The following is a 10,666-nucleotide window of genomic DNA, read 5'->3' on the forward strand; positions in this document are numbered from 1 at the left end:
GTCTGGAGCGGTTCTGGCCAGGACGGCCTTAAATAACCCCTCACGGTTTTGTGGTAGTGGATATCTCGTTTTGAAACTTGTGGAAATGTCATTGTCTTTGTCCGGTTGTGAAGTCGGTGACCTCTTCCCTTTCGTGTCTTCTTGGGGTCCTCCCCTTTGCGTTTGCTCACGTCTAGAGGGGTGACGCCTTTTCGGGGACGAGGGCAAGTATCTGGACATGGAAAGCACGCTCAACAAGCGGTCAATGTCCAGGCCGATTATAACAGCACTTTTGCGGATGAGAGAAATTGGCTAGACTAGGAAAATCACGCTGGAACGTTTCCCACACTTGAGAGGTCGATCATGACAGTAAATACACACCACTAACTACCAACTACCTTATGTGTGTCCTTTTTTTCGTATGCCTCTTCTTGCACGCAAAGACGATGTTTAGCAAACCCAAGAACATGCACGACAAGAAGTCCTATCTTGCGAAAAGACAACCACCTTAAAAGTTATTATCGCATTCATGACCAGATCACCACTTCCGTAAGCGTATCTTTTACGCCTGTCCTCAACGCGCGCTATTTATACGAATGACTTCCTTTACGTTGACCCCCGTGGTTGCTCAGTGGCTATGGTGTTGGGCTACTGAGCACGAGGTCGCGGGATCGAATCCCGGCCACGGCGGCCGCATTCCTATGGGGGCGGAATGCGAAAACACCCGTGTACTTAGATTCAGGTGCACGTTAAAGAACCCCAGGTGGTCGAAATTTCCGGAGCCCTCCACTACGGCGTGCCTCATAATCAGAAAGTGGTTTTGGCACGTAAAACCCCATAATTTTTTTTTCCTTTACGTTGTATCTGCAGGTGTTATCCACCATCAATTCCTAGCAGACTGGCTGCAAGTGGTGAAGACAAGGAAACAGCGACTCAACATCTCTCACGTGCATTTCGACCCGTCGGACGTCGACGTAGTGATATCCGGAGACGGGCTGGTGATCGTGCCGGCTGGGGCTGTTTTCTACTTCTACCGAGATGGCGACCTTCCTGCGATCAATCTTGGCGGATTTGGTCAGATGGTTGGCAGAGCTTTTGTCCAGAGGTATGCTCCAATCGTTCTTACTTCACACGGTGGTCCCAGTGCACCCCAACACTAGCTTGAGAACTCCGTGTCTGGAGGTACCAGACAGTGGAGAGCGAAGGATATCGATAACGAGGAGCTGATGACGAACGTAAAATAATTCAAGACTCCCGTCGTGTGTGCTTCGCAGGTTCCGGCTGCACAGTGTGCAACCCAAGCCCGAGTGTCTCGCGCCAGCTGATTCGAAGGCACAGAAAGTGTTCGAGACACTACTTGCACACCACTGCACCCAAAAAGTATTCCGCAACAGCGTGGATTCGAACACAAGCGCCCCGTCTTTGTTACCCATGCATCAGAACATGACTCCGGCCAGGCAGTTATTTATTGCTGCCTGCATCAAGGTGAAGCTCGATTTCACATAAGAAGATGTTGAAAGGACAGAGCTATACCGAGTGTTTCAATGCCATTAGCATTCTAAGGATACTTTACGTACTTTAATGTGTCTGTGTATCTAACCGGTGCAGCTTGTGCAGGTATTCGGTGCAGGTTCGAATCGAGCCCACGCCGTACATATTAATACAATTGCTCGTCTGAGTATACATATATTCACACATGTGGCACCCATGGACTTCGCGGTGTCGGCGCTAGACGGCGCGAGTTGTTCAACGCAAAGTGCGAGACAGGAGCAGTGCAGGGTATAGGCGTCATGCATGACGCATCTCTGAGGCAGCCATAAGGTGTTCACTTAGCCAAAAGGACGAGAAGTAGTGTCGCTATACTTCTTCAATGCTAATTGCATTAACGTCGGCATTCAGCACGGGATGGGTTCGGCCGGAATTTTCGGCCTATTGTCCTTTCAGTTCAAACAAATTCGAAGCAGTCGCCCCGAACATGTGGCACACTCGGGCCTGTTGAGGTGGCTTACCTGAAGAGGTGGGCGTTTCTTGCTTGACAAATCGCAATTTCCAGAAGGTTAATTAGAAAACTTACTAAGTAGCTTTTTTAATTTCTCACTTTATGGCCTATGCTTATACTGCAACATTGGAGCCAAGCAGTAGAGAGGTTATCTCTGATTTGCAGAAATCTTAATACTAGCAATATTTACGAAATAAAAAGAAAGAACAGTTCTAGTGTTTTACGTGCCAGAACCACTATATGATTGCGCGGCATGCCCTACTGGGGGACTCCGGAACGGCTTTTACCGCCGGGGCTTCTTTAACGTGCACCCAATGCACATGGGTGTTTCCGCATTTTGCTGCCACCGAAATGCGACCTCCATTGCCGGGATTTGATCCCACGTCCTAACGCTTAACAGCGCAACGCCAAAGCCAGTACGCCACCACGGCGGGCAGTATTTCCGGAATATACACTCTGAAAGCTGATAAAAATAGTTGGCGTTACAGTTTGAATCTTTCTAAGCTAATTGATGCAAGCCTTGGGAAAACTGTAAGACGAAACCCCCGCGTATTTCCAGGAGAGACGTTAAGAATGACTATACTCATGATGTCTGCTTAGCAAACAAGGCATTGTTAGTGAGTGACTGTAGTTTCACATAGGTACCACGTGCATCAATGTGGCAAATTAAAAAAAAAGTCAGTTAGTATGCACAATTAGTTACCTGGACGCTGCAATGTGTCACGCAAGCAACGTTTGCCTCTTTCAGAAACACATCTTAAAAAGATTGAAAAGAGCTGTCTGTCACAGGTGACAAAAACAAATAAAATTCTGTTCGAAAAAAAAAAATCGTAGCCTTTCGCCACCTTACAAAATCACAGCTTTACTTGCAGGGAAGCTGCTTGTTTCGAACAGGTGGACTAGGAACTTCAGTTGCCTGAAATAACCCACATGCTTTAAGACGGTGCCCACATATTACTCACCAGATTGGAACCTTGCCTGCATATAATGCTTTTGGGCACTTGATAAGTCTAATTATTTTACAGGGACGGCATTTGACCCACAAGCATTTCACTTCTCAAACGCATTTGCCTTAGTGTTCCCCTAATTTTAGCTAAATTACATTGATGTGTTCTCTATTGTTCTTTTAGGACAGCGAGGCTGCATTCACTATCAATCGCAGAACAGCGTTATAAGGCTCCAGATCGCTTGCATGCATAATGTACTACTAAGGCCGTAATCAGACAGCACAGCTTTAACTTCACCTAAACAATATTCATATAAAGTGTCACTAATATTAAGCAAATATAAACAAAGCGCCTAGTTCAGTTCACTGTGGATGCCCGGAACCTAGAACAACCAAAGCTCTATATAACCAGGGAAAATAGGTTAAGAACACAAGTTCAGTAATTATTTCAAACGTTCCTAAGCGTTGGAAATATTCGCTATATCTTCTTGTAGGTTCTGTTTCAGTTCGATGAAATGTGAAGTTGCAGCCATTTTTTGCTTAGGAAGCCGTTTAATTTTACGTTTAGTCTGAATGACATCATGAGTTACACAAAGGTTAGCTGACCGTTCGAGCATCTCTTTTGAGGGAATTTAGGTAGTGGAAAAAAATATCGCACAACCTTTTCCACGACGTTTCAACTTTATGTACACTACAGGTGAGATTTAAGTCCAAGTAGTCAATTAAAAAAAAACATTGCCTGTCCTTGAAAAAGTTTTAACAGCGAGACTGCTTTTATGTGCTTCGGTCCCTTACAGAGGAACTGGAAAAAAATAAAAAATAAAACCGTGGTGAGAATTTCCTGGTTCAACTGAAACCTGCGCTCCATGAAATAACCGTGCCGTAAACAAAAAGTCATTATATCATGTCCTCCACGTGAACTGCTGCACCCTCTGTTCCAAATTAAGTCATTCACCAAGTATAAACGTGCTGTAGCATATATATTCACCCGGGACACTTGTAAGCAGCGTATATATCCATATAAGGCCTTCGAACACTTGCTAAAGGCATTTTTTAGAATGGCTGCATTTGAACCACATCCATTTAAGTTCTCATTTGCTCACTGATTTGCCGTAGTGTAAATCCGCGATTTTGCTAAGTGTGATTTCGGTGTCATTCATAGTTAAAATCATGGGGTTTCACGCACCAAAACCACGATCTGATTGTGAGGCACGCCGTAGTGGGGGACTCCGGAAATTTTGACTACCTGGGTTTCTTTAACATGCATCTAAATCTAAATACACGGGTGTTTTCGCACCTCGCCCCAACCTAAATGCGGCCGCCGTGGCCGGGATTTGGCGCCTCTAGTTATTTTGCAGCTCTTGTAAAAACACACACAACGTTCCGGAGCACGTGCATACGTAATTTATTGCAAAGCCGCAATCAAGCTTCGAATTTTGCCTCCACATAACCCATAACTAAACATTTCTGCGTTTCTGGAGCTTATCTGTGGACAAATCTTGGTGTTTTCAGAGTGTATTTCTTTCCCCAAGATTGAAGTTTATCGTAGCTTTCTCTTACGATGCAATACAATTCTGAGTATTGCGGCACTTTTAAGCGTTATTTATGTTTTAGTTGTAATGCGAAAGCAGCCCCAGCTAATTTTAACCAGAGTTTAAATATATGCAAATGCCACGTAGGTGGACAGAACAACGGTAATGTTTTTGCCGTCGCTAGGAGATATTCAAACTATATTTTATACCACCTAATTAGATAATTAGTCTCAATTAATGAACTTATCAAATACTATAATTAGCTGAAAAGTGTCATGAAAAAATTGTAGAGTGACATGAAAACTCCCGATACAGCTTTCTGTTGCTCAAAACGTGCTATACATAAAAGTTTTTCCGAACGTGAAAGAAACCCGCAAATGCACGCAAAATTGCCGCGCGACTGGCTGCAGCAGGCACTTTTCATGTATTCGCGGGCTTCTTTCAAGCTCGGAAAAACAATTTAATTTAACACGTATTAAGGAACAGGGAGCTATATCGGTAGTTTTTCATGTAACCTACGCACTGAAAATGCTCTAAACACATCAGTGACCTCCCCCTAACATGGAAAACATAGCATGGTGCACATGACTACAATGTAGAATTGCTACCGCCTTTGGTTCGTTTAGGGCTGCAGGGAAACTTTGTACGCGTTTCCCATGACGCCTCCGAACAGGCACAAAATGGTGGTTTAGCGATTTCCATTCCACCGTAACTGATTCATATACGCTTCAGCATTTACCTGCATGTCACCCCTAAGATCAATTCGTTACCTCTGATTGTAAACTTCGTAGATAATTTTTCCCTTCTGAGCAACGCCAATATAACTTGGATATGACGTTTCCAAGTGTTTAAGTTTGCACTTATAGCTTCGCCGTAAAAATTAGCCCAACTTTCGGCGCTTGTGCAGAACTGCTACGAGCCGACGGCCGGTGTGGAGGCCAACTGTGAATCGGGCGCCCTGGGCAAGCTGCAGAGTTTTGCGGACGCGTTCGGCTGCCAGAGGAAGGAGCCGGCCTGCGAACTGCCGTAGCACGCCGATTGCTACGCCAAATACGTGGCGCTCAGTGACGAAGTTTCCCTTCGCGAGAGTTTCTGCCGTATCGTTTGTCATGCACAGTCTTCTGCCTTTTTCAAGCGAACCTTTCTAGGCCAGCCCTCCCGGACCCGACAGAACGTGGGCCACGGCGGCGGCTGCTACTGCCTCCCATCTTCTTGCCAAATATTTTATACGTTGAATACGAATAACATTACGAATCACTTATACGAGCGGAGATCTTTTTTTTAAACGCTAGCAATCGCATGTGGCATAATATAGCACAAATCTACTCATTCAGGTGGATTACTCGAATATGGTGGGCATTGCACTGAACATCCCAACTTATATTCGAGAAACTAACAAACTTTCAGTTCACTTCTCTTGTTCCATCGGTGGCTGGCTCTCTGAAACGTTCGTCGAGTGCGTCATGCGTCACTCTTTCATTTTCTTTCCTCGTGACAGCTCGCGCTTTGAGGCGCCGTGTTAGACTGAACTATCTCCGGGACCGGCACATATTACCCAGCGATTAGTAGTTAACGCTACGTAGAAATTGTGCGACGTTCTGCCAACGTCACGACCACCCAAGTTGATCATGTTTTAACACTTATTCGCTGGTGTAAGAATGTCGTCATTTTAACGTACTCCACACGACATAGCCATGGTACGTATGGTTGTACAAAACGTAGTTGTTCATCATGCCACAATTTGTGTTTCTTTCACTTACATCTAGAGCGCACTAGCCCAGGTTGACCTCTCTGTCTTTCCTATCAATAAATTCTATTCATTCATTGCATTAACTTACACGTGTCCGCCACCTACATATAACCCAACAATCGCCATGTCGTAAGCTCACGTCGAACGACCGACGTAGATATCGTGCCTGTGGTGTCATACCATCGTCTCGCGACCCACACGCACCACTACTCAATTTGCACGAACACGTTCGTTCAACTGGTAACGTTTTGCGGAACCTCCAAAAACGCCGGACAGCCAGCAAAGTGATCATACCGTATATTAAGAACCCTGTGCAATGCGATTAAATATCGAAATCCACTTTTTGTAAATGTCACAGGGGAATGTTTCCTGTAGAGGCCATGGCGACTGGAAACAGTTTTAAATGTTAGGTAGTCACAACGGTGAGGGGACTTGTCAAGACAGTGCAGTCGCAAAATGAAGGGGCGCGTCATAGTAGTGTGGTGGCTACAAGAATGGGACCCATCACCTAACCGAACCTAACCTAACCTAACCCCCTCCACTCTTATATGTGCAAACAGTAATACTGTAAAAAATAAAAAAAATACGTGGAACAGTAAAAATTAAAACAGGAGCAAAAAAGTAATATTGCAAGGAATTAAGTACTACTAACGTACACTCAGCTACAGAACCGGGACCTCGCAGTCGCAAACTCAGTCTTTTCCGATGACGCTGCGAATCACGAACGGGAAGGGGCGCTATTACACAAGTATTGACTGCTGCTTTCCACGGTCACTATAGTGTGGCGACTATAATCAGGGGCCCCATCACTATAATTACTTAGTAAATTTTAAAGATGTAAGACATACTCTCCCTAAAGAAGTATGATGATCCTATAGTTATGTCCACCGCATGACGAAGGCCTTTCCCAGGGCTCTCCAATTGCTCCTGTCTTGAGCTTGCTCAAATCTGAGTGCTTCAGGGATATCTGTGAGACGACGTGAAATGTTCCGGTTTTATGTAGGAATCGTACTGGGTCATGCACATTCTCGAGGACTCCTCATGACCGGGCATGCGCACACTCATAGTGGCTATATCAGAGATTACAAAGTAAATTCGTTGAATACAATTCACCATTCCATTACCAGATTGGTATGCTTTGGCGATGCCTGCGGGTCAATATTATACGTATATTTTTTATGGAGCAAGTTAAGATAATTAATTGAGGTGTAGTTATTATGTGCGCACTTGGTCATCATACGGGGGTCGTATCAGCCAATTCGCTGGTAGTTTCATATAAGCTTTTCATATATATCCACAGATACATCCACCATGGTAGTGACTCTTATATGTTGGGACATATTTAGTTGGGGAAAAAGCGTGGTTCTGCAGCTTTGAAAGAACGGCCACAGAGGGCCACGTACCGCTTGGAATTGCGGCTACGTGTGCGTGTCATTAAATGTTTAAAAAGAAACTTGCGGTTCTTGGAGAGGAAGAGCCTCTTCGGCGTTGGTCGACATTCTTTGTGGGAATTAGGAACAATCGTGTGTCGTCGCCCATGCTGCAATATTAGTCAGACCTGTGTATTGGATGTTGGTTTTTGAGGACGCGAATGCTTTCTTTGTTTGCCGATTTCGGCAATTCGGTTTGTACCCTTGGACATTTTATTCCTGGATTGACCTTCAAATTGTTGTGTGCAACACGGACTTGTTAGAGTATGTTCCTTCGTATCAGTAGCTTTTGAGAACTCTGTTTTCATGTCTCTTGTCATGTCACTGTCGCCAATTGCTGACCTATGTTGATTTTGTATGTTCAGTTGAGTTCATTGAACTTCTCTTTCAACCCATGGAAATGTGTCTGCACGGCTACTTGTGAATGGTCGACTGAGCCAGTCTTTTCCCATTATCCGCGGAATTTATTTTCTCTCTCGCGCAAGCTTTCAATAAAATCGGGCTCCACGACTGCGCATAAGCATTGCCGCCCTAAAAACTGCGCGAAACATTTCGCCTTTTTCTAAATTTTTCGCAGGCTTGCAATGCGAAAACACGAAGCTCGGCCCACTGTTTCCCCATCAGGAGAAGCAGATTTTAGTGAAGAGAAAGGAGGAGAGGTCGGCCTGGAGAGCGGGTCTCTAGCCTGTTACTCCTCACTGGGGAAAGGTGAAGCGGGAATATAGGAAAACGTAGGTGGCAGGTGATTATGTTATGGTACAATGAGCTAGTATGTACACGTCGTCCAATACGCGGACGTGTACCCAGCACAAATGGCTCTCAAGATTGTGCCCGCCTAGCCGCGCATAGGTAGCCGCCGCCGGAGTAAGGTCGGTTGCGGTTGATAACGGTTCGCATCGAGAGGAGGCAACATCATGGACCACGTCTACGTACGAGGTCTACGAAACGAGACACTATTCGAATGCGTCACGTACTACGACACGCATTCGTCAGTGTTCCACGAAGCAGCTGCATCATCCGAACGCATGATCATACATAGATGTAGAGCCTGTAGATGTTAGGGGCCCATACCCACGCTGTGGGATCGGCCGAGAACCGGCATAACCATGAGTGAACATTACTACTAGTAGCCTCTTCTTCTTCGTCGCATGCTGTTCTCAGTTAACACTTCGATGTTGCAACGGCGCCTCTCCTTTCGCAATTCACTCGCGGTGTTTCTAGCAGCTATACCAAACACGGCAGCATACGATGAAGAAACAGTAGGTAATTCGAAGCAACTCTTATTTTGGTATAGCGCCAGCTTGACAAGGACAACAGGAGGCACATCTGACACACAGAGCGCTAACTTTCAACAACAGATTTATTTCTCGTTCTCGTCGCTGTATATACACCCTCGAACCTGCATACGTGTGGTTCCCAGTTTACATCTTTTGTTAATTTTTTCCAAAATTTTACACGTGCTGTATGACGGTTCGAGGGTGTATATATAGCGACGAGAACGAGAAATAAATCTGTTGTTGAAAGTTAGTGCTCTGTGTGTCAGATGTGCCTTCTGTTGTCCTTGTCAAGCTTGCGCTATAAGAAAATAAGATATGCCGTGCCAGCAAGCCCCCATTACTATCCTCATCGTAGCAAATACTTACGCATAATTTAGACAACTCCCACATGAGATCGTGCGTGTAGCTTTCTTTGCATGTTAAACTTTCAACATTCTGCAAAGATTTGTTCCGTGGTTTCTGGCTCACCACAATAACAGCAATGAGGGGAAATAGTCAAACCACACCTGTGCGAATAAAATTAAGCAATGGTATTCGGCAAAGCAGTCTGGTAAATGAAGCAGTTTTCCTGTGGGACAACACCTGCTGGGCTAAGAAAATCTGAACTACTGAAAATCTGCGTTATTAAGAATAATAATCTGGTGCGTTTCTCATGAACATGTCATAAAAACAAATATTGGAGCAGTTGTGCATGCAGAAGGTCGCAGAACTCTCATGGCCCAGCAGAAAGATGAAAAAAAGGAACACGTCGGATATACTTGTCTTAAACTTTTATCGCCACATGGTTGGTGTGACCCTCTCCTCTTTTTCCCAATGTGTGAAGAAAGACGATCGATCACTTGTTATCATTATGTCGCCGTTTCACTTCTTCATGGAGAAGTATTTTAGAATTAGGGTTCAGGGCAACTTGGTGTAAATGTTCCCAGTTCTGCCACTTTTTTTCTAAAAGCGTCTTCTCTTGGGCACTGCCATGGGGATGCTAGTTCAGCCATGGAATAATTTTTACTTGATTCAGGACGGTTTTCGTGATTAGTTATTTGTACATTATCTTTTCCTTAATTTCTTCCCAAAAATTACTGTTGACGTTAGTAACACCGTACCTTCTTTACTAATATCATCCGGATAACGGCCAATCACCTGCAATGGGTAAGCCCCATCCCAGAAGGAAAACGAAACGAAACGAAACAAAGTTCAAGATGTACAATCTTTAGGTACCTGTACACTTGTGCACAGCGATGGGAAGGTTAGCGCTGCCATCCAAGATTTTCCTTTATGATCAAGAAGATTTCAACTCCGAATACAAAATTTATAAGCGGCCTTTTCTTTCCCCCAAATTTAATTTGAATTGATTCATTTTTATTGTTATCGTAGAATTTTCATATTTACAAATTTATGCAGGCTCTCCAATCTCTATCTTTCGATTATGATTTAGCTAGCATAACGTTTTACATTGTTTTTTGAGATTTTACTTTCACCTACCAGATTCTTCACGTGCCCGAAGAGTGGGTACGTGCCAGTACATCACAAGGATCTACGTCTACATGTCGACCACTAGAGCTGTCGAGGTAACCTATATTATTTTCCAGCAGAATTACAAATTCCGCGTTCACTTTGAAAGAGTTGCACGAGGGTGCAGGTGGCGCACATTGATTTGGAAATGGCTAAAGTTTATTAGCACTAGCTCGCGGCATCTATCTCCGATAGCGTCATTGTCTCGCTGTGCGCGTAGAAGGATTCGCCTATATTTTCGTTT

The 10,666-nt window shown here is 44.5% G+C and overlaps 1 protein-coding gene across 1 annotated transcript in view; it reads left to right on the forward strand.

Annotated features, from left to right (window-relative positions):
* The window catches only part of LOC139059265 (uncharacterized), a 37,401-nt gene extending 31,227 nt beyond the window's left edge, over positions 1 to 6,174 (forward strand). The window contains exons 8-10 of the mRNA XM_070537453.1: positions 850 to 1,084; positions 1,254 to 1,464; positions 5,364 to 6,174. Coding sequence (XP_070393554.1) covers positions 850 to 1,084; positions 1,254 to 1,464; positions 5,364 to 5,486 — 569 coding nt within the window. The 3' untranslated portion in view covers positions 5,487 to 6,174. The remainder of the gene's footprint in view (positions 1 to 849; positions 1,085 to 1,253; positions 1,465 to 5,363) is intronic.
* Positions 6,175 to 10,666: the final 4,492 nt, after the last annotated feature.

The sequence above is a fragment of the Dermacentor albipictus genome, chromosome 4, assembly GCF_038994185.2.
Source record: "Dermacentor albipictus isolate Rhodes 1998 colony chromosome 4, USDA_Dalb.pri_finalv2, whole genome shotgun sequence".
Taxonomy (NCBI): domain Eukaryota; kingdom Metazoa; phylum Arthropoda; class Arachnida; order Ixodida; family Ixodidae; genus Dermacentor; species Dermacentor albipictus.